Source organism: Ictidomys tridecemlineatus, chromosome 14 (assembly GCF_052094955.1).
Source record: "Ictidomys tridecemlineatus isolate mIctTri1 chromosome 14, mIctTri1.hap1, whole genome shotgun sequence".
NCBI lineage: Eukaryota > Metazoa > Chordata > Mammalia > Rodentia > Sciuridae > Ictidomys > Ictidomys tridecemlineatus.
In genome coordinates, this window is record NC_135490.1 from 8,923,031 (window position 1) to 8,946,333 (window position 23,303).

Consider the following 23,303-nt stretch of genomic DNA (forward strand, 5'->3'; position numbering starts at 1 on the left):
CTGAATCTGCTGCTTCCTTGACCCTGGACTTGCCAGCCTCTGGAACTGTGAGAAATCAATGTCTGCCTGTAGTCATGTGGTCTGTGATTTTGTCTGGGGCCACCTCTCGTTATGACAAACTCAGTGTGTGCACTGACTACTCAATATCTGCTCGCTATTACAACTGGCGATATTCTAAAGCCAGCACTGAGAAGGGCTAGGAAAGGTTGTCTTCTGTACCTTGGAGGGAACGGTCAGAAGAGCAGGCAGAGGGACCAAGCCCGGGGAGGTGGGCACAGGCCGCGGGCAGGGTGGGCAGGCTTACCTATGCTGCAGCTTTCTGAGAGGTGGGACCGCCTCGCCTCCAGGTTTCTGCAGGAGGAGAGAGGGCAGGAGGCAGATGAACACAGAGCTTGCAAAGCTCCCCCAGAGCTTTCCCCCCTCACCCACCGGCCCCATTGCAGAAGCAGCCCAGCAGGGGCATGGCCTGGGCCTAGGGATGGGGCACAGCAGCAATCCTCCCAGGATGTCACCAGGGGGCAGCAGGGAGCACAACACGCTGTGGGAAAGGCCTGGGTCTTGAGTTCTCTCAAAAATGAGGGGGTGGGGGCACCCTGCTTGTCCATCCTCCTCCCAGCACACACTGGCTGAGCTCAGGGCCCTTCCAACTCCCCACTGTACTCACAGGGTGGGGATCTGGGGCAGGCTGTTCCGCTTCTCACCATCTGGAGAGAGAGGAGGGGAGGGAAGATTGGAGCCAGGGACACGGAGTCCTGGATGGATGGAGGAGGGCCTATCACTGCTCCACAAGGAGACCCCTCCCCACCTTCTGTCCCCTCTCAGCATCAGGGTGGAAGCTATGTAGGCCTTGGGCCAGAATCAGAATCCTCCTTGTAGGCTTCCTCCTGCCAGCTCCCCGTGATCCACCTCAGACCGACTTGCTGACCCTGATCCCAAAACAGAGTCCCACAGAGGAAGGTCCACCCACGTCCTGGCAATGGCTCTGCTCTCCCTGTACTACAAGTGCAGCTCCTCCAGAAGCTGGCCTCTACGAGGCTCTGACTAGCAGGACCAGGGCCTGTAGCTGGCGACCCAGGATGGCCCCACAGGAAGCACCTGCAGGGCTGCTTGAGCACCTCCCCACACCCCTGAAGAAGGCATTAGCTCAAGGGCCAACGGCTCTGCGCCCCCATGCCTCCACATCGCCCTGCAGGCTTGGCTCAGCGTGCAGCTGTCCACTGTTGGGCACTGCGCCTTTCAGGGAGACCTACCTTTCTTGGGATGGATGATGAGAGAGCCTTTATGTTCCCCCTGAAGCCGGCAATAACCGTCTATGAGGTCAGCCATGTTCTCAGCCTCTGCCAGGGATGAGGTTTTGATGGACAGAGACTGCAGAGAAAAAGCCAGCCAAAGGTGAGACCTCAAGCCTTGGCTACACTGTACCCCCTAGTGCTGCTAGAGAGGCTGCAGGACCTCCACCCCCAGCCCTGCTGCAGGACCCCCAACCCCAACCCATGCTTCCTCTGGGCTCTGCTGGCCTTCCATGTCGCCACTAGGGGGCGTGCTTGTGCTCCCTCCTACTGACCACCCTGAGCTCTGGGAAGACCAGTGAGAAAGCAGGATGCCTTGCACCACGTGGGGTGCTCTCTATGTAAAGCAGAAGCTGAGAAATGGGAAGCAGAGAGGAGCAGGGACAGACAGGGGAGAGATAGATGCAGCTGGAGGTCTCTGATTCTTCCACCATGAAATCCCCCTGTCCCTGGGATCTTGAACTATAAATCATTTTTCACTTGGTCAATATTAGACCCCACTTCTTTCCTGACATTAAAATAAAAATACCAACCATCACCCCAACACCTTGTTAAGGCATGGGTGCAGTTTTCTTTAAGAGAGAGAGAGAGGAAAGAGAGAGAGAGAGAGAGAGAGAGAGAGAGAGAGAGAGAGAGAGAGAGGGAGAGAGAGAGAGAGAGAGAATTTTTTTTTAATATTTATTTTTCAGTTCTCAGCGGACATAACATCTTTGTTGGTATGTGGTGCTGAGGATCGAACCCGGGCTGCACGCATGCCAGGCGAGTGCGCTACCACTTGAGCCACATCCCCAGCCCCAGGGTGCAGTTTTCTTAACAAGATCCCCAAAGCCACAGAAGCCCTGGCTTCCTACTTGCCACAGTCAGTCTGACCCAAGGGCATCCTAACCCATAGTGATACCCCTGAAGAGCCTCCAGGTGCCCAGGGGTGCTCACCTGGGGTGCGCCTTCAATGCCCAGCTGCAGGACAGCCTGGCCCTCCTCCAGTGGGAGGCACCTGATGGACCTGATCTGCTTGAACTCAGCCAGGCAGGTGGGCTGTGGAGAAGAAGGGGGCCTTAAGAGCATCCCATTGCTGGGATCAGGCAATACAGATGGGTGAGGAGCGGGAGGGAGGAGTGACTGGGAGTCTCTCTGCAGATGAAGGGAGGAAAGTCTGGAAGGATCATTGAGTCCAAGCCCCTCACCTTTCAGAAGAGAAAACGGGGTGTGGAGAAAGGCAGGACTTGCCCAAGGTCATACGTCAAGGTGGCAGTCGAGTCAGAACTGGACCCAGAACTGCCTCCCCTTGCCACTTACAGAGCTACTCCTCTCTCTGTACCAGGAGAACGCCAAGCACGTCCTTTTCTCTCTCTCTGCACCTATGTCTGCAATGAGGAGCATCTGCCCAAGCTGCCATCCCCAAACACTGTCCACAGAGCTCACACCAAGGGCGTGGCTCTCTGCTCTCAGCAATGGGGAAGAAGAATGATTGGGCAAACAGAGAAGGAGTCGGAAATCTAAGACCCTGAGCCAGGGGCTGGCGCGGCCTCAGTGCTCTCTACCTTCGCATCTTGACTTGTCAGCTGGCGGATGCCTTTGGGGCCAATGACCAGGTCCACTGTAATGTTCCACCCTTGCTGGAATAGAGGAGAGAGGGGACTGTTACCTCTGCTCTGCCACCTGGTGTGTTGACACTCTAAGAGAGGCTCACTAAGCTACACCCCACCACACAGCTCACCCCTCTGGATAACTGCCCCCCTGCTCATCTCCCACAGCTGGAGGCCAACATTTAGCTCCCTGCTCGGCACATGGATTAACACGTGTTCTGCCATAGGCAGGTAACAGCAGGGCCCTGCTGCCCGAGCTCTGTTCCTGTCCCCCAAATAGCTCTCTGGCCCCCTAGCCTGCCAGTTAGAATGAGGAGGGTGGTCATTACAACAAGTTCACAGCGATAGGTCTCCTGATCGATGTTGGCAAAGCCCGCCAGGGTGTTGAAGAACTTCATGACACACTCCTCCTCCCGGAGCGAGGCGTACTGCTGGAAGGTCTGCTGGATCATCTTCCGGAACTGCTTGGGCTGGGGAGAGGTCGGCAGTGCTGAGCCAGGCCCTGCCCCTCCTGGCACCTGTCCTTCCACTAGGTCTCACTGAGAGGATGCCCATGCTGGAAGAGGCCCCCAGGGCTCCTGCCATGACAGCAACACTGACCTGTTCCCCAAAGCACACTCAGTGGTCTCGGGCGGGGCCCACCCTAACCCTGTGCGGGAGGCAGGGAAGTCGGCCTCCCAGGGCTCAGGCTGCCTCTTGGGAGGCTGGAGCGAGGCACAGCCCGTCCTGATTCTCCGCCACAGAAGTGGCCCACTGGGTGCACTTGGCTGTCCTATGTCCTGGCTCAAGGCAGCACAGATGCTCCAGCTTCTTTGAGGATCCTCAGCCCAATCCTTGTAGTTCTAGCCCAGGGGATCTGCACAAAGCAGGGTTTTCTGGGCCCCTCACCCTTTGATTTTCTCACCTTTAAATTCTCCTGCATCTGCTTTGGGAAAAACAGGTCGAGTCCCACTTCCTTTCTGAAAAAGGGAAACAGAAGCAGCATTTGGCTCTCCTTCCCTCCAGCTAGGACTTCTGGCCAGTCAGGAGGGTGTACCAGGCTTGGGGACCAGGAGAAAGGCACTGACTACCCGGCTCCGGTCCAGGACTGAGTGGGAAAGGAGGCTCTGGAGGGAAGGAAGGGAGGGGGTCGGGAGGCCGCCCCGCACTTACTCCAGGAGCTCGAAGTTGGACTTCTTGTCAAGGGCGTTGTGGGGCATGTCCTTGAAGAACCGCCTGGAGAGAAAGGAGTCACGGGGAGGAGAGTCGGTGGCGGGAGAAGGAGGCCACCAGGGCAGGGCACTCATGTCCAGGCGTTGGCCTTGGGGCCCCTTCCCCTGCCAGAGGTGGGATTCATGGGGACAGAGCAAGGTGGCAGGGGGGTAAAATTGGATCTTCAGAAAACAGCGAGGACAAGGAAATCCCACAGACTTTGTTCCCAGAAAGGCACCAGCCTCGTGCTCTGGGAGACCCAGCTCCTGGGCTGTGGGCTCTGAGGCTGAGGAAGAAATGGCGGCTCTCTCCACAGTGCCCGAGGACAGCCAAGCCCAGGAGGCCAACTCTCAGGCCGTCAGCCCGGGGACGGGGACATCATCTGCACCTTCAGGTCCTGGGTTCCTGGGCACTTTCTTTTTTGCCTATTTTCTGTCTCTGAAATGATCCTCCCACCAGAGGTGGCATCTATTAATATATGACACACCTTCTTCAAGTCCCATTTCTCCTAAAAATATATGCATTCATGAAAACTTGTATGTACTGTCAGATGCCACATAATGACCTTTTGGTCAACAATGGACCACAGATATCATGGCGGTCTCATAAGATTACATCGCCTAGAGTAATAGCTGCCTTAGTTTGTGTAAATGGACTCTATTGTGCTGACGTGACAATGAAATTACCTAATGATGCATTTCTCAGAATGTATCTCCATTAGTAACTGATGCATGACTGTGGTATTTATTTGTAGCAATGGTGGTTTCAGCTGAGACCAAGTAGCCAATGTCCCTGCATATGCCAGCCTCCCTTCCCTGTCAGGATTGCTGTGTCTAGTCATTTCACTGACTATTGCAGACACTGTCCAATCTTACATTAAAGTAACTGATGCCTGCAATCCCAGTGATTTGGGAGTCTGAGTCAGGAGAGCCTCAAGTTAGAGGCCAGCCTCAGCAACTAAGTGAGATCCAAAATTAAAAATAAAAAGGGCTGAGGATGTAGCTCAGTGATAAAGCACCCTTAGGTTAAGTCCCCAGTACCAAGAAGAAAAAAATAATAACTCAGTAATCCTTTAAGCCGGGTGTCCTATAGGCATCTGGGACCAGTTTTGTGCTACTAATACTATAAGCAGAGAGAAGCAAGTAACTTATGACCCCAAAGCAAGGAGCTCAGACCGCTCACCCTGTTCAGAAAATAGGAAGGTTGGATCCTCACCTCAAACTGTTATCTAGAATATTTATTTTCTAAATATAGATAAATATAAATATAGATTAAAGATAAATATAAGCAATAAAACCATTATAAAGCTAGAAAAAGAAATCTAGGAAAATATTTTCATATCACAGGGTCAAGAACATCGAAAGCAAGAAATTATAGAAGAAACCTCCAATAGGAGCATAAAAAATAAAATATTATGTCCTGAACAATTTTTAATAAATGGTGTCTTTGAATATATTGTCAAGCAACATAAGTAGCTGTCACTCACAGGAAAATAAGCATGCTGGGAGACCCGGGGATGGAGCTACCCAGTGAATGGATGCCACTGAACTCCAGGCACAGTAAGACAGGGGGTCTTCCTACCTGGGGAAAACCAAGTCTGTTTAAGATGCCACAGGGGAATAAGTCATTTGGTTCCTCAAACTTATTTCTAGCATATAGGCCATGAGTTTCACATTTTAACTTAGAGCAGGAGATTTAGTTTAAATAATATAGTTGGCATTTGTAAGCACCTCCACTAGATCAATAAAACATCAGTTAGGCTGCACTCCAACTATAGGATATTCTGCAAAAGGCAAAACAAAGTGACAATATAAAGCCCAGCAGTTTCGGGGAGTAAGTGGGAGGAAGGGATGAAGAGGGGGGACATGCAGCATTTTTGGGGCAGTGAAACTAGCCCGTATGACATCATAGTGGTGGATGCAAGCATTTGCCCAAACCCCGAGAATGTGCACCTCCAGGAGAGAACCTTCATGTGCACTGTGGCGTTTGGGTGATAATGACGCATCAATAGGAGCAATTGCTCCACACTCGCAGAGTGGTGATGATGGAGTGCTGTGCGGGTATGGGATAGGAGGCACAGGAGAACTCTGTGCCATCTGCTCAGTTTTGCTGCAAATCTAAAACTTCTCTGATCAAAAGTCTATTGGAGACAAATAAGTAAATAAAATAAGGGTTGAGAGAAAAATGTCAGCCAAGTAAACACACAGTTACAGAACACTTTAGTCCCTGTCATGGTTGTAAGTACTTGAAATATAGTAACTCACTAATTCCTCCTAACAACCCGGTGAGGTTGTTCCATCATTCCCATTTTACAGATGAAGGAACCGAGGCACAGGGAGATCAGATGACTTGCCCAGGATAACAGAGTCAATGCAAACCCCAGGATGCATGCCCAGAAAGCCCAGCTTCTGACCTGTGCTGTACATCATTACACCCAATTCTCTGGATAGGATCTGATCTGAGTCCACAGAGGATTCATGTCCCTACGTACTATTTTCCTGGTGGTGTTGTTATCCATAGGCAAGGTGTATAATCTGTGAGGCTAACAGGACAAGGGACTGTTACCCATGATTTTCAAGCAAGAGTCACATCCCTGGAAGAGTCGACTTCATGGTATGATTTTCAGAACCATATCTGACTCTGTTAGTGACAATAGTCAAAACTTCACTTTAAAATAGCCCAACTCCACATACAACTGCATTCTATCTACCCTTTTCATTTAAAAATGATCAGACCTGAAAAATCAGTTTTACAAAGCAGGTGTTTCCCACGCCCTTTCCCCTCAGCACACTCCCTGACCTCAGGGGTCACCGGTAAGTATAGGAACCTCTATCTGATGCTGCGGAGACTCAGGAGACATAAGGCAGCATGTCCTTTTCAGGAAACAGTCCTGGGAGCAGTCCGGGGCTGATCAGAGAACAGCCCCTCTAAACTGCCCATTCCTGACCACTCTCTCTCTCAGAGCCTGGTCCTCCAGCCTCTTAGCACGGCCCCTGGCACTGAAACAACAACCAAAAACAGTTTGGGATGACTGGAGGGTGTAAAAATGTGAAGTGGAATGCAAATGGATCCCCTCTGGGCTGCTTTCACTAAGTGATGACTGACAGGTGATTCACTGGAGTCTCCAAGTGATACCACAGCCCTAAGTGTGAGATCCACCAACAAAAAGGAAAAGATAAGCTCTTTAGAACTGTCTAACTCAGAGGGGAAGACTATAGGATGCCATGCAGGGTATAGGACTGCAGGGGTCCTGGAAGGCAGGCGAGGGCACATGGTGTCTGTTGTCCCAAAGATATCATTAGCCTGCCATTGTCATGGCCTCTTAGATGCCAGCCATCTTTTCTCTCCAAGTTCACCTCACCCCCATTCTCTAGTCCTGTGCCTTTCTTCCTCCATCCCTGGGTGGGCTAGAATGCATGTCCCACTGGGTGCCATTATCTGCCAACCAAGAGGTATTCTTTCCTTCCAGGAGCAGTTCAAATCCCCTCTCCCTGCTGCCTGCAGGCAAGGTTAATGGCTTCACTTGGAAGTGGTACATGTTCGTTCTGCCTTGTATTGTGATTAATTGTGTACACATCTGTCACCTCCCAAACACTGTGAGCTTGAGGACATCGCCGAATGCTGTGCTAATTCCACACAGAGTGCCTCCTGGAGCTGGGGTGCTATAGTGGGCAGCACAGATGGGCACCCCTACATTCCAACAGCCCCAGGGCCTGGCCTGGTGCTCTGAAGCATTTGCAGAAACACTTGCAAAGGACAGAGGGAGAAGCAGGCAGCCCAGAGGCAAGGGCAGGGCAGGAGGTGGGGACTGAGCAGAGGGAGCTGGTTTTTCTGTCCCATTTTTTCCAAGGACCAGATGGCGAGCACCTCAGAGGCCCACTCTGCTGGCTTCCTCTCCTCCTCTTCCCAGCTCTCACGTGCCCACTCCCACTTCCACCTCGAAAGTCCAGGACCCAACACGACACTCTCCCAGGAGAGACCTTGAGGCCACTTACCTGAGCTCCAGACAGCCCAGCTGCAGGGCCATGCCCTCGCTGACCTTGCTGGCGTAGCGCTGCATGTAGTCATTCCGGAGCTGGCAAGAGAAAGATCACAGGTCAGACCCACACCCTCACCGTCCCCCTTCCCTGAGCAGAGACCCAGGAGGTGACACACTCCTGCCCCTGAGCTGTCTCATGCCCACCCAACCATAGACAAGCACTGAGCAGGGATGGGGAGCAGGATGGGAGCTTCCTCTTGGCTCTGCCTCTGCCCCCTGGGTCCCCGAGCCCCTTCACTGGGGAACTTTCATACACCTTCTCTCCCTGCTCCAGAGTCTTCACCCCACCCCAATTTGGAGAGAACTCCGCCACCCTAGATTTGGGGAGGAGTCATCAATTTTTCCAAAGCCCTGTTGATAGGTAGGAATAGATGCCATCCATGGTCCAAGCAATGTCTGGATTAGTGTCCAGGAAACCAGAGGGGAATGCAGCTGAGACCAGCTGGAAAATAATGGCAGTAGCTCACTCTTCCTTTTTGCACTTCCTCTGCACAGGTGCTGGGCACTTATTTAATGCTATGGCATGTCAAAGAGGCTTGGCAATTCATGTTCAAGAGAGCTTGTTCTCACATCTTGAGAAGTTCTGTGAACTGGTGGATATCCCATTGGTAGCTTGAATCAGGTCTTGGCGGGAGCATTTACACCATGGGAATTGGCAGGTGCTCTAAACGAGGGATCTCGTCTTCCCAGAGACAGCTTACCTGCACACTGCCAATGATGTCATTTGATCCTCACAATAACCCCATCGAGTAGGTATTAGTATTTTATAAACCAGGAGACAGTTTCATGCAGGTGAATGAAGTCTCTGAGAACACCAGGTTAGTAAATGGCAGAGCTGGCTAAAAGCCAGGTATGAAAGACCCCAGGGCCTGTATGTTAACCTGCTTTTCCTGCTTCATTAGCCCAGTCACCTGGGAAGCCAAGGACATCCTAGAGGAGCTGGGAGCTTATGGAACAGGTTGGTCTGCACCAAGGTTGGAGCAGCTAACAATGGCTCTCAGGCATAGCTCTCAGGGCTTTTGGGTGGGGCCCTCCAAAACCTGGGCTTTGTCTTCCTACGAGGGGATGGATACACTTGGACTGGAAGGTGCCATGGGGCTCTGGAGGAACTTCTTACCTGTTGGTAAAAATAAAGCAGCGTGGTCCTGTCCTCTTTCAGGCTCTCCATGAAGTCTTCCGGCAAGTAGCGGATTTGAAGGTCATACCTGTGATAGGGCGATCAGACTCTGGGTGATGCAGGGAAGCTCGAATCTCGAGGAGGAAGTGGGTCCCTCCATCCTCCCTACCCTCTGCTCCCCTTCACCATAGCACTACAGTATCCCAACTGGGGACATTTCTGGATACAGATCTACTGTGAGTCCACGTCAGGCTTTGAAAATGCATGCATTAGACATTGTAGGAGGTCTAAGTCTAGGATGCCACTTGGATTTTCTAGAAGATTCTGAGGATGGGGAGTGCTGTGGGGAGGACCTCCAGGGCCTCCCCGCCCCACATTCCTACCTCCACTCGGCCTCCACGTGTAGACATTCATACTTGTCCTGCACCTCACCCACCGTCATCTGGGGGTGCAGCCAGTGGATCTCATCTGACTTCATGTGCTTTAGCCTTAGTCCATAGCACTCAGCCAGCTGGATGTTGGGCCCAATCCGCCCACTTAGCAGGATGGAGGTGATGATCTCCTGCAGAGAAGAGAGGGACACAACTCAGGGGTGTTCCTTGCTGGGCCCCTCAGGGTGTGATTCTCTAGGGTGGGATTCTGCCTTAACAATCTATTTGTTTCTGATTCCCTAGCACTTAATGCAAGATGTGGTACACAGTGAGCTGTAGGTGGTGAATGAACAAATGCTGTTCATTTAGCCAAAATGAGACAGAGTCAGAACTGAGGAGACAGCACAGGTGCTGTGCTTCTGCACTGCACTCCAGTTGAACCAATTAATACTCACTGAGCACCTACCATGTAAAAAGCACCTTCTTAATGTTTCCCAAGTTCACCATCCTTACTGACCAGTCATTGCAAGATACTTTACACACATGATTTCACATGGGGAAGCAAGCAGGTATCACTGTCCTTGTGTGACAAAGAGGAAACTGATGTAGGTCACATGAGCCATGGCATTAGGCTGGGATTTTGAACCCTGGCCTGCTGGAATCAAGATTTCTACTAGGCCAAGCTGACTCACTGGGATGATGGAGAGGGCGAGACAGAAGGACAAGACTCGCCTTGTCAGTGCCCACACAAGAAGGATGGTCATAGGAAGTGAAAATATGACACGAAGGGTGGCCTCTAGTTAACTGGGCCACTTGCCCACAGCCTGATGTCCTAGCTTCCTGGCCACTGCCAGAGCTGGATTGACAGGAGGGCCACTCGGGCAGCTGGCTGCCTGGATGTGAACCTCTGAGGCCTTGTCTGGTTCCGACATCACTTTTGCAACATTTTCCCTCAAGCCTCTCATGTGGTTCCACACGTAACGGGTGACCGGAGCCCACTCTTGACAGCAGAGAGATGGCTCAGATGCAAACTTAGAAGCCCACAGGCACTGACCTATCCTGTTGGATGGCTTGGCAGTGTGAGAGACGGATCCATGCCCAGGCAGTAGCTGTTCTGACCAGGAAGAGCAGAGGCAGTTTATTATTTAGATTCCATGATTTTTTGTTGTTGTTATTTTTTACCATGCCTCCCAAGAAGTTCTCTAATTTAGTAAATGAAATGCAGTTAATCTCTTAATTGGAACAAAAAGAAGGAGATATGACATCTTTTTTTTTTTCTCAGAAGAAAATCTGTTTCTTCCTATCTCCACTAGGAAAATGTTAAGCTAATGTTAAAATAATATGACTATGAAGGAATGCCCAGTTGGCATTCATCTGCCCAACCGCACGCGTGTGTCCAGCTACCTCCTACCAGGATGCTAGAAGACCCTCAGCCTAAAACCTCCCTTTCCCCTCAGGAGAAAGTTGACTACTACAGAGAAGTTGACTACTGCTCTGTGAGAGAGCTGGGGAAACTGAGGCTCGGCATGCACATGTCATCAGTTGTAACAAATCAGCATAGGAATCGACTGAGGCTCAGGATGTGGAAGAGGGCTCTGACCTAGAGTACCCACTGGGAGAGCGACGTGGGTAAGAGGATGTGAAGTAGACAGTTTCGTCACTCTCCACCCCCTTCTGCCACTCATCTGTACCACTCTGTCCACAAGGTCCTCATGATATGGTACCCAGAACCCCTTTTCCCTCCTGAGCCCCACCTGGAGTTCCCACTTCAGGTGTTGAAACTGAGAGCCTTCCCTCTCCCCGATTAGGCTAATGTCTAATTTCCTTAGGGCTGGGCTCCCTGTGCTGTTTATTATTGAAAATCTTTTAACATACGTAAGGTAAACAGAGGAGCATAATAGCTTCCCTTGTACACACAACCCAGCCTCAGCAATGAGCAACATTCTGCCCCTCCTGCTTCATCTGTGCCACCCCCTACTCTCCAACTGTGACTCAACTATTAATTTATTTTGTGGTTCTTCTTTTAAGGTAAAACTTACATACATTAAAATGCACAAATTTCAACGGTATGATTTTGACACATGAATGCACCTGTGAAACCCACACACCAATTAAGAAAGGCAGTTGTCCAGATCCCTGGAAAGTTCTCTCTTCTCTCTCCTCAGTCATCCCTCGTGGCTCACTCCCACCTCTCCCTCCCAGGAACCACCCCCTCCAGAACGTAAGCGGGATCATTTCACAGGTGCCATTTTTTTGTGTCTGGCACAAGTTTTTTTCACCAAGGATAATATCTGAAATTCCCCCACATTGTTACATATATCAGTAATGTCCTTCCTTCCTTCCTTCCTTCCTTCCTTCCTTCCTTCCTTCCTTCCTTCCTTCCCTCCCTCCCTCCCTCCCTCCTTCCTTCCTTCCTTTCTTCCTTCCTTCCTTCGTTTTCGGTGGACACAACATCTTTGTTTATATGTGGTGCTGAGGACCGAACCCCAGGCCACACGCATGCCAGCAAGCGCGCTATCGCTTGAGCCACATCCCCAGCCCCCAGTAATGTGTTTCTTTTTATTAATGGGTGATGTTCTACCTTATAAAGAAAACACAATATGTTTATTTAGCCCCCTACTCTTGGAAATAGGGGCTATTTCTAATTTTGACCATTGTGAATTAAATTGCTATGAAAACTAATTTACAAGTATTTTTGTGTGTAGATGCTGTTATGCCTTTGAATAGACACAAGGAGTAGAATTATTAGGTCAGTGTATGTGTGGCCTTATGAGAAACTGCCACGCTTGTTCCACTTTTGTGTTTCCATCGTGACTTGAGGCTTCTGTTACCCTGCGCCTTCTCCAACATTGGGTGCTGTCAGTCTTTCTAATATGTGTCATCTCAGTAGGGAAATTGAGGCACGGCATGCATGTGTTAGCAGATCGGTGTGGGAACCACTTGAGGGGCAGGGCTAGTAGTATATTATTGTGCCTTGATGTGCATCTTCTGATGGCTAATGACATTGATCACATTTTTACGTGTGTATTGGCCATTCACACTCTTTCTTTGTAAAGTGTCTGTTCAAGTCTTCTGCCCCTTTTTCTATGTTGTGTTTTCGTGATTGAGTTTTAGGAGATCTTTATACATTTTAGCTAAAAGTATTTCGTATGATCTATTTTATTAATATCTTCTCTAGATCTGTAATCATTTCCATATTAGTGTCTTGATATCTATAATTTATCAAAAATTTCTTTTATGGTTAGTGCTTTCTGCATCCTAAGATATCTTCACCTGCCTCCAGGTCATGAAGATATTCTGTGTCTTCTTTTATAAGAGTCATAGTTTTGGAGCAGTGGTAGAGCACTCACCTAGCACAGGTGAGGCACTGGGTTTGATCCTCAGCACCACATAAAAATAAATAAATAAGAATGAAGGCATTGGGTCCACCTACAACTAAAAAATATTAAAAAAAGATTCATGGTTTTAACATTTACTTTTAGGTCTGTGATACATTTTAAATGAATGTTTCTGTGTGGTGTGAGGCAGGGATAAAACACTTGTTCATATAGTTCCACAGTCATTTGCATTGGTTGTTAACTTTCCTTTCCAAATGAATAGTTTTCCTGTCTTTGTGGAAGATCAGTTGGCTATCTAAATTTAGGTCTATTTCTGAATTCTGACTCCTTTCTATTGATCTTTCTTCACACCACGCTGATACCATAAATGTACACATTACTGTAGTTTTAGGGATCTTAAAGTCAAATGGGATAAATCTTCAGTTTCTCCCCAAGACTATTGGTTTTTTAGATCTTCACATGTCCATACTGATTTTAGAAACAGCTTTCCTTTTTCTTTTCCAGAACTTTGTAGCATTATTATGATTGGGACTGTGTTAAATCTCTAATTTAATGGGGTGGGGACGTAGGGATTGATCTCTTAGCAACACCAAGTCTTCCAATTCTGAACATGGTATCTCTCTGTTTATTTATATTTTCTTGAGTTTCTTTAAGTCATGCTTTATAATTTCCAGTTATAGGTGTTAGTCCTAAGTGGTTGGTGTATTTGATGCTTTTCTAAATTGGGATTTTTAAAAGTTGATCATTTATTTTGCTCGCCCTTTCTGCGACTCCCTTCTTACTGCTCTGCTGGCCCCGGGGTTCTAACCTCTTAGCCCTCGGGTTAGCAAGGCTGCTGCTTTGTGCCTGCGCCCCTCCAAGACTGGAGAGTGTCCTCCAAAGGAAAACCAGGCACTCCCACTCACTCATCCAGTCCATGTCACAAGAGCAGATGTCCCTCTTGGTCTCTGCTTGCTGTAGGCACTCTTCAGTCCTTAGAGATGGCTTTAAAATTTTGTCCTGGTTTTATCATGGTTACCTGCAGGAAGATGAGTCCAACCAAGCTATTTCACTGGTTTTGAAATCTCTGTTCTATTTTATGAACAAATGTGTGTCCTCTGCAAGTGGAAGAGGCCCGGGGAGCTGAGGGTTCCTTTCAAGTCACTAACAGCAGCACAGCAGCACAGCCACTGTCAGGAATAGCCAGCCCTGGTGCCACTCCAGCAGTGCCCAGCCACTCGCCAGTGCCCAGCTAGATGTCCTGGGACAACACTGATGCTCTCTGGAGTCTGTTTTTGTCTATTTGTTTATTTATTTTTTGTTTTTAAATCTAGAACATGGGGGGAAATGTCAGTATTTGGAATGGTTTTGTGAGAATTAAATTAGTTAGGACTCTTTAGACTATCACTTGACTCAAGGTAAATACTAAAAACACAAACAAATGAAACATTGTTTTAACAACAACCTCATGCAAAGTCTGGTGCTTCATACACTAGATTGGGAAAACAAAATTTTGGAGCCTCCTGTTCCACTCCTCTTTTTCTTTTCTTTTTCTTTCCCTAGGAGGTGGTGGCAGGGCCAAAGGTCAAAGTGCTGAGGTTGAGGGCCCCCCCACCGCCAGCAGAGTCGCTAGTGATTGGGAGATTGGCTCTACCCAGGGGGCTGAGCAAAGAAGAAATCTATGTGGATGCTGGGAGACTTTTACTGCTGGAAGGAGTACACAAACTATGGAGAGGGAAAGGCTAGAGAGGACCCCGTACAAGGAACTGGAATTAGAAATAGTGTTTGACTCACAGTTGAAGACAACGAGAGAGAAAGAGACTGAGCTTTGTTTACCAAAAGGGCTTAGGGGCAAGGACATTCCATAGTGATTTGCAAACCAACCATCAAGTCTTAGTTTCCAGATAAATACCCTTCTTCACTGAAAGTTATCTAAGGCTTCTTGGAGAAATGGGTGATTCCAGGGCTGGGGCAGAAGAAAAGAGTACAAGATGAGCCTGAAACATCATTTTTGTGCCAGGAAAAGAGAAAATGTTTAGAGGATGTTGGGAATACATGACAATGAGACAGAATGAGCTTGAAGGGACCCACCATGGCCAAATCTGGGACAACCTAAGTATTAACAAATGATGATAGAAATTACATCCCATGGAAAAAATAGACTCTGAATAGATAAATAAATGGGGGAGAAGAGAATGCTTTTCTTCCTAGTAGAAGGCCAACTAGTAATTGTAAAGAAAAGGATGGAAATAGAAATCACCGTTTGGCAACAAGCTCAGTGTTGGTTAATCAGCGCAGGGTTCATCAAAGAATGACGAGGCTGGAGAGTGGAGATCTGATGGTGGGCAGGGGATTGACAGTCTCAGGGCATTGCTCCTCAGACACCAACCAAATACCAAAGAAAACCCGGCAGACATGAATGGCCCATTATCCAGGTTAGCAGCTCCCAGTTTAGGACAGGCAGCTCTAGCACTCTTCCTGCCTCCAAGCGCCAAGAAAAGCACAGCTTCACTTCTGAAATGTTCTTGCCAGGAGTTTGAGGCCCAAGTCTGGTGATGAGACCCCAGGGTGAGGAGTCTCCCCAGAGTCCCTGAGGAACAAAGGTTTGAGGAACTCTTCCAAATTGGAGAAAACCATAGAAATAGGACAGCAATGTATGCTCCTGGACTGGGAGACATGGACATGGCTGGGTCAGTTGGATGGAGTTTGTGGGTTGCACAGTGACGTCAGGAATATGGGCTGAACGATGGTGTCAGGGGTGTGGGTTGTGTGGTGGTATCAGAATAACACTGACTTCCCAATTTACATGGCTGTAGTGGAACTTGGCAGGAGAGTGCCCTTGTTTGGGGAAAATAAACACTGGATCATTTTAATAATGGGCAACATTGCTACAACTTGCCCTCAAATAGTTAAAAAAAAAAAAGATGAAGGGCATGCTTGAATGTGCTTAAGAAGAAAAAGAGCTAGTAAATAAGGCAGAAGACATTGAAAAACTGTGGAACCAGAGTGAAGGTGACTTGGATTCTTAGTGCTGCTTTTTCCAATTTTTTGTTAAATTTGAAATGATTACAAAATAAAAGGAGAGGAGAGACTCCTATAGGACCTAGCACATGTGAAAGAAAGACCCTATATCAAGGGGATAAATAAAACTTCTGTCAGGCCAGACAGAGCCACGCTGCTTTCCGAGGTGTCTGAGAGGGGCTGCACAGAGTCCAGCTCTCCGTTTCATGGTTGGTGAAACTTTCCAGGACCTCCCCTGGGCAAGAAATTTCCAGGTTTCTTTCTTGGAAGTGAAAGATTCTGTAGAGAAGATAGTGGGGTAACTCTAGGTCCTTGGAGTGGAAATTCATAACTCTTTGCTTAACAGATGCTCTTAGAAAGATAGATTTCAGCCCCAGGAAAGGAAGAACTTGGGAGTTCTCTAAGCCGAAACACACTTTCTGGGAGGCTGTCCAGTACTGGGAAGATTCTTATCAGGGACAAACCTGATGCTCCAGGGAAACTACCAACATGACTACCACTGGTCACTGAGGTTGTATGGTCAAGAATCTGGCTATTCTCTTATTCTCTGACCTTGGTTCTGGGGAAGAAGCCTCTAGACCTTTGAAATTCCCAAGTGAAAGGATTGCCTTTGAAATTCATGGTGGGTACCTGGACCACACTTGAATCTATGCTAATGAACAGAGAGGGACCCTAGATGATTTCAGGATGGGTCCTGGTCAACCATGTTTCAGGCTTTCAAGTTGGAAAGACCAACTCTGTGATTAGAGGGTTGGAGCTTTGAGCCACATGATGGCCTGACCTTGAAGAAGGGAAGGAAGCTGGAGATTAAGTTCAGTGTGGCCAATGATCCACTCAACCATCCAAACAGGCCCCCATAATAAACCCTGAGAAAACCCTGGACACTTGTGCTCAGGTGAGCTTCCTGATTGGTGATGTATCCTAAGGACATAGAAACTTCATATTTGGGATCCTCTTGGACGTTGTGTTATGCATTTCTTCCTTTGACTGGTCAAAACTAAAATCATTCACGTGTATGAAACTTTCCTAAGTTCTATGAGTTGGTTTGGTGAAACTTAAGCAGATAGTGGGAACTCCCACATCCATAGTCAGTTGATCAAAAGTGTTGGTGGTCTGGGAATGCTGGAGCCAGCATCTCGGGTCTGAGGGGAGGGGTGTCCCGTGGACTGTGCCCCCAACCTGTGAAGACTACATGAACTGCAGAATTTGCATTGCAAAATGGGCTGATCCTTTAGGCACAAAGACAGGTGAGAAAGAAGAAGATTGATGACCACAAGTGACACAAAAAGAACAGTAACATTGGAGTTTCTCAAACCAGGGTGTGAATCCCATTCTGACACACTTTCAGCAAGATAGGACAGTCTCCTCCCTGTTGTTCTCTATTGAGCTGCAAAAAGGGTCTTCATTCAAACCATCTGCAAGGATCCACCCCATTCACACCATGCGGAGCAAGTTGTGGGCTCCAGCATCGGCATGCAGAGCTCGTAGGCTGTGGAGGAACTTATATTTTGTAGGTAGAAGAAAGTGGTTGAGTTTCAGGGAGGAGTTAGGGAAGGGCAAGCTCGGGGCCTTGGGGCCACCTTCCCTGTGTTGCCTCCCGTAGTGGTCCTGTCTTCTGTGCTCCCTGCTGCTCTCTGGTACCTGCACAGCTTCTCAAATGGTGGGAGCAGCAACATGGGTGCTCTACCCACTGCTCCTCACCTGTCACTAATGAGTCAATATTTCTTTTCTCTAAATGACAGTACAAGATGCATACCTACTCACTCAATTGCCATATGGAACACGATTTTCTTAAAAAAAAAAAATGGTCTTAGTTTTCTCAGTTGCTCTTTGGATAAGCCCAGGATTTGTTTCCTGCAGGAAGGCCTTGTTTGCCCTGGATGAAACTTCCAGGCACTCAGCCTGCCCTTGGTGCACAGCCTGGATGTGAGAAGCCTTCTGGTGCTTTCTTGCAAATGTTGGCATTTCCAGGGCTTCTCTTTCTATTTGGCTAATGATGATTTATTTGCTTTACCAAATAGCGTGAAGACCTCCCACCAAATCCTTCTCCTCTCTCCCGGTTCTCTGGCTCTTCCTCTTGTAGGTCAGAAACAAAGAAAGAATATGACTGGGTGTCTTGTACCCAAGTGCAGGAAAACTTACAGTCTTGCACTACATAGGGTGTTTGGGGTCAATAATGGGCCACATATAGGGTAGCAGTCACACAGATTATACCATATAGTGATATCAGATGTGTGTGTAAGTGTGCTTTACAGGGTTCCCATGAGGATGAAATCACCTCGAGATATATTTCTCCTGTCATTGAGTGACACTGGACTATGCTCCCAAAGAGAAAGGTCATCCAAGCACTATCTTCTCCATTTACTTTCTCTGTCTTTAACCACATCGATCACACCGAGGTACTTCCCCTGTACCTCTGTGGTCTATTTTCTCAAGCTCATCTGTTTTTAGGCAACACCTAATCTTTTTGTTTTTCTTGAACTTTATTAGACATTTTGTATGTCAGTGGCTGGATTTTTTCAAAACAATGTGATAAATGAGGTCCCCATCATCCTCCACTCTTTCACAAAAAATGGTCCTTGCCTAAGGTCACATCCCTGATGGGGGATGGCTCACCCACAGTGACTGGTCAATAGATAGTCATCAAGGCCTGTCCTTTCATCCTGACTGGGACAATGTCACCGAGCTGCCCTAGCTCCAGAGCTCCAGAGTTCCATGTGGAATGGACTGTGTCACAGCCTAGCTTTCCCCCAGCTGATCCTGCATCTCCTGCTTCCAGGTGCATCTTGTGAGAGTCCTCGTCCACACTTCTTCCACCCAGGCCTCCAAGCCGGGACTGCCTCCTGGGAGCCCCACTGAGACTCTGGCTTGTAGACTACGTTCTGGGCTTGATTCAGTTCACCCTCCTTACTCATTGCCCTACCAAGACCAAACACTCCTCTTTTTAAAGATGACAGAATTCAACCTTTAATGAATAAGATCTACTTAAGCCTTGGTTCAAGAGAGACTTGCTTCAACTCTGTCCAAAAAGGTGTCACTCTGAGACTGAGAACAAATTTAAAGCAAGTGACTTTAGTTGAAAATTCCCATTGGTTCCTTGTTTTCCAATGGTAACAGGATAAGAACCAAACTTTCTTTAGCATTAGGATTAATTAAAAGGCCCTTTGGAATGTCCCTCCTGGTGTTCTTCCCAGTCCTGTCTCCCCCTCTTACCCACAAAGTGCTTAGCTCCAGGGCTGGTCTTTCCGCCCTCACCACAGCATGCCATCGCATTTCTCTCTTCTTGACCACATCTTCTTCCTGCCTGGCTCCCTCTCTCTCCTGACTTCTCCTGGAGATCTCCCAGTCATCCCAGGTATCCTTTCAGGCCCAGTCTATACTCTAGGTCCTCTGGAAATCCCTTCCTGACTGCCCTTGACAGAGTTCTTGTTTTCTCCCTGAGATTCCAAAGGACTTTGCTTATGAATCCAGCAAGATACTGTTATGGATTGAGCTTTGTTCCTGCAAAAGGACACATTGGAGTCCTAAACTCTAGTTCTTGGAATGTGACCTTATCTGGAAATAGGGTCTTTGCAGACTACTCAAGCTCAAATGAAAACTTTAGGGTGGGCTCTAATCCAATATGGTCAGTATCCTCCGAAAGGGGGAAATTTGGAAACGTAGAGAGAAACACACGCAGTGGGAGTGCCAGGTGAAGATGTGGGATTTGAGTGACACATCTGCAAACCAAGGAACACCAAAGCATGCTGGAAAGTCATCAGATGCTCAGAGGCAAGAGAGGGTTCCCTTAAGGTTTTAGAGGGAGCGTGGCCCTGCTGAGGTCTTGCTCTTGGCTTTCCTGCCTCCAGAACTGTGAGATGATCCGTTTTCATTGTTTTAAACCACCCTGTTGGTGAGACTTTGTGATAGCAGCCCTGGGAAACTAATGAAGACATTTTCCAATATGAATTAAAACCACAGTCTATGTCTGACCTTTGATAAGACAAATACCAACAGTCATTTTAGTTCTAATTGGTAAATGGTTATGAGAATTTTAAGAAATTTTGGTACCTATCTTAACAGTGATCTTCCAGTGATACCTTTTCAAGCGATGACAACAAAGATTTAAATGTATTTCCAATTTTTTTTAGATGTCAGACTAACATTTTCTGGAGTGTGACACTGTACTAAGACTGGCCGGCCTTATGTGGATCACAGATACATAAAGAGCTTAGTGCAGTGGTTGGCATACAGTAGGTGCCTAACCTGGCCCAAAGGTCAAGTCAACCTGAAGAGCTGAACTGATTGGCTCAGGAAGTCTATGATTGAGACCTGGGGATGGAGCATCTCTCCAATGAGTGAGTGGGAGCTGGTGCCTAGGCAGAAACCCAGTAGGTAGGGGCCACAGTTGTGGGCCGCAGTCACTCAATACCCGCCAAGCTCCAAGGAAGGGGTGTGGGGTGAAGAAAACAGTCTTTAGAAAGGGACCCAAGGGGGGCTGGGGTTCTGGCTCTGGAGGTAGAGCACTTGCCTAGCTTGAGTGAGAAACCGGGTTCAATCCTCAGCTCCACATAAAGTAAAATAAAGACGTTGTGTTCACCTATAATTAAAAAATAAACATGAAAACAAAAAAAAAAAAAAAAAAGAGAAAGGGACCCGAGGCTGTTGGTGAGCAGCAGAGGTGGGGGAAGGGTGGTAAATGATAAATGATCCTGTGGGACCATCAGGTCATGGTCACAGCTGATGCCGACATGCCAGCTGCATGAAAGAAAGAATGCAAAAAAAAAAAAAAAAAATCCAAACCACTTCCTTCTGCTCAGAGCAAGCGCCATGAAGGGCTTCAGCCCCAGCACCTCACTCAGCCCAGCCGCAGCTTCCTTCTTCCCTTCTGCAGTGAGGACCAGAAGTAGGCGCAAGGAAGCCGTGAAGAGGGAACCAGAGGCAATGGGTGGCTGAAGGGGGTCAGGATCTGGGTGTTTGTGATGGTGGAGCCTGACAGGACTTCCCAACGGACTGAAGAGAGTCTGGACAACTCTCAGGCCTGAGACACGGTTGGCACAGAGTGGAGCGCCAGGTAACGGAAAAGACTGAGGAGAAGACGGGCGGTGATGTTTGATTCTGCACATTCGGTCAGTGGAGACGGCAACCTGGCAGGTGGGGAAGAGACTGGAGTCAGAGGCACACAGGTGGCACCACTTAGGTTAGACTCATAGGTAGGGGACCGGAGGAGATCACCTGAAGAGTGACGAGGCAACACCCTAAGGGGTCACATGCCTGGCAACATCACAGGAAGCCTCACATTAGGGCACACAACTGCAGGTGGCCATCAGCTGAGAATCCTGGGACGTGGAGAGGAGGGTAGACTTGCGTCAGCCAAGTTCAACGGTCATTTCCAACACCAGCTGTGCGTCTGGCTGGAGTGTGCAGAGAGCTCACACTTAGCTCTGTACATCTGTATGTCCTGGTCTGTGCTAGCCCACAGGCAGAAACCAGTGAAACACAGTGATCCTGAGAAAACAGCTATCGGGAGTAGAAGAATGGGGGTCCCCAAAAGCATGCCTATGTCCTAACCTCCAGAACCTCAAGGTGACCTCATTTGGAAAGGGGGTCTATATAGATGTAACTGAGTTAAGAATTTCAAGATGAGGTCATTCTGGACTGTGGTCATTCTGGCTCGTAACCCGTATGACAATGTTCTTATAAAAGACACACAGGAGAAGGAGGGCGTGTGAAGTCAGGGGCAGAGACGGGAGCAATGCTGTCATTAGCCAAGGAATACCTGGACTATCAGAAGCTGAAGAGGCAGAGAAGGATCTGCTCTAGAGCCCTCAGAGAGACCACGGCCCCACTGACACCTTGATTTGGGATTTCTGGCCTCCAGAACTGCAAAGGAGCCACTCCTGTGTTTTTGAAGCCCCGGGTTTGTAGTAATTTGTTATGACTGAAATAGGAAACTGATTCAAAGGCCATCTGAGTTCCATGTCCTCAACACATAAGGCATAATTTTTTTAAAAAAAAGTGATGGAAGAACAAAATAATAAAAGTTAGCATAAGTTATCACTCTGAAAGCATTCGGTTTGAGGTGATAAAAGCCTCTAACAAGGACATTTAGCAAAGCAACCACCAGGTTAAAAATAGAAGCGAAAGCATAGACACCTGACTGCTAATTTGTCGATGTCATGAATCTAAGCATTCAGATAAACAGAGGGGCCCAGAATTCTGCATGTTTGCCTTGTGCTTGCCTCCGTAGGTGTCTGTGTGGGTGGGTGGCCAGGAGCACTCACAGGAAATGGGGAGGGGTGCAGAGAGGAGGAGGCCTGTGAGTGTGCCTCTTTTATGTTATTCTGAATGTCTGTGTGGTACCAGCTTGTGGCTTCCTGGCTGAGCCTTTCCTCTCCTGTTCCAGTGACGTTCTCATGCACGGGGCGCTGGCCTTCTATCATTCCATCTATTCTCATTAGGGTAGCTTTTCTTTTAGGACAGGTAGCCCTCCCCTCCTTTCCTCTTGTACCCCAACCTTGTATCCCAAACTTGAGGCCTTGCCCTAGCTGCATCTGAATGAGGGTAGCAGGAATGCTCTGGAAATCGAGAACCTGGACCAATGGTCTGAAGGCCAGACTGCTCCTCCAAACCCAGGGAGCTGCTGGCCCTGTGTCTCTGTCCCTTGGGATGCTGAAACAACATACCACAGACAGGACAGCCTAAACGACACTTCTTATAGTTCTGGAGGCTGGGAAGTCCAAGATCAAGGTGCCAGTTCTTGGTGAGGGTCCTACAGACAGCTGCCTTCTTGCTGTGTCTCCCATGGCTAAGACAGAGTGTGCTCTGGCCTCTCTTCATCTTATAAGGGCACTAATCCTATAATGGGGGCCCCACCCTCATGGTCTTATCTAAATCTAATTACCTCTTATCTCAGCCTGTTCCTGTTGCTATAACAAAATACCTTAAGAGGGAAAATTATAAACAACAGAGAATTACTGCTCACAGACCCGGAGGCTGGAAAGTCCAAGATCAAGGTACCAGCAGATTCACTGTCTGGTGTGGGTTCCAAGATGGTGCCTTCTTGCTGCATCCTCACACGGGCAGAGAAGAAGGCAAGAGGGTGCTTCCTTCAACCTCTTTGTAAGGGCACTAATCTCATTCATGGGGCCCCACCTTTTGATGCTGTCACACTCAGTATTAGGTGCAATGTAGCCTTTTGACCAAGTAGCTCCCAAAGGCCCCACCTCCAGATGCCACCACATCAGGGGCCAGGACTGTACCATGTAAATTGGGGAGGAGCACAAAACATCCAGTCCGTAGCACACTGTGCCACATGAGGTGAGCGGTTTAAGCTTGAAGCTAAGTTGGGTAACTGATGGTGTCACACAAGCATAGGGCACACTTGGGAACT

The 23,303-nt window shown here is 48.4% G+C and overlaps 1 protein-coding gene across 5 annotated transcripts in view; it reads right to left on the bottom strand.

Moving 5' to 3' along the window:
* Ptk2b (protein tyrosine kinase 2 beta) overlaps positions 1–23,303 on the bottom strand; it is a 127,490-nt gene that overhangs the window by 20,924 nt on the left and 83,263 nt on the right. For all 5 annotated transcript variants that reach the window (XM_078030853.1, XM_078030854.1, XM_078030850.1 and 2 more), the window contains 11 exons: positions 9,606–9,784; positions 9,223–9,310; positions 8,062–8,141; positions 4,028–4,090; positions 3,780–3,834; positions 3,205–3,345; positions 2,831–2,905; positions 2,223–2,324; positions 1,251–1,368; positions 665–704; positions 305–351 (listed from right to left, as the gene is read on the bottom strand). In XM_078030853.1, the coding sequence (XP_077886979.1) occupies positions 305–351; positions 665–704; positions 1,251–1,368; positions 2,223–2,324; positions 2,831–2,905; positions 3,205–3,345; positions 3,780–3,834; positions 4,028–4,090; positions 8,062–8,141; positions 9,223–9,310; positions 9,606–9,784 (988 nt within the window). The remainder of the gene's footprint in view (positions 1–304; positions 352–664; positions 705–1,250; positions 1,369–2,222; positions 2,325–2,830; positions 2,906–3,204; positions 3,346–3,779; positions 3,835–4,027; positions 4,091–8,061; positions 8,142–9,222; positions 9,311–9,605; positions 9,785–23,303) is intronic.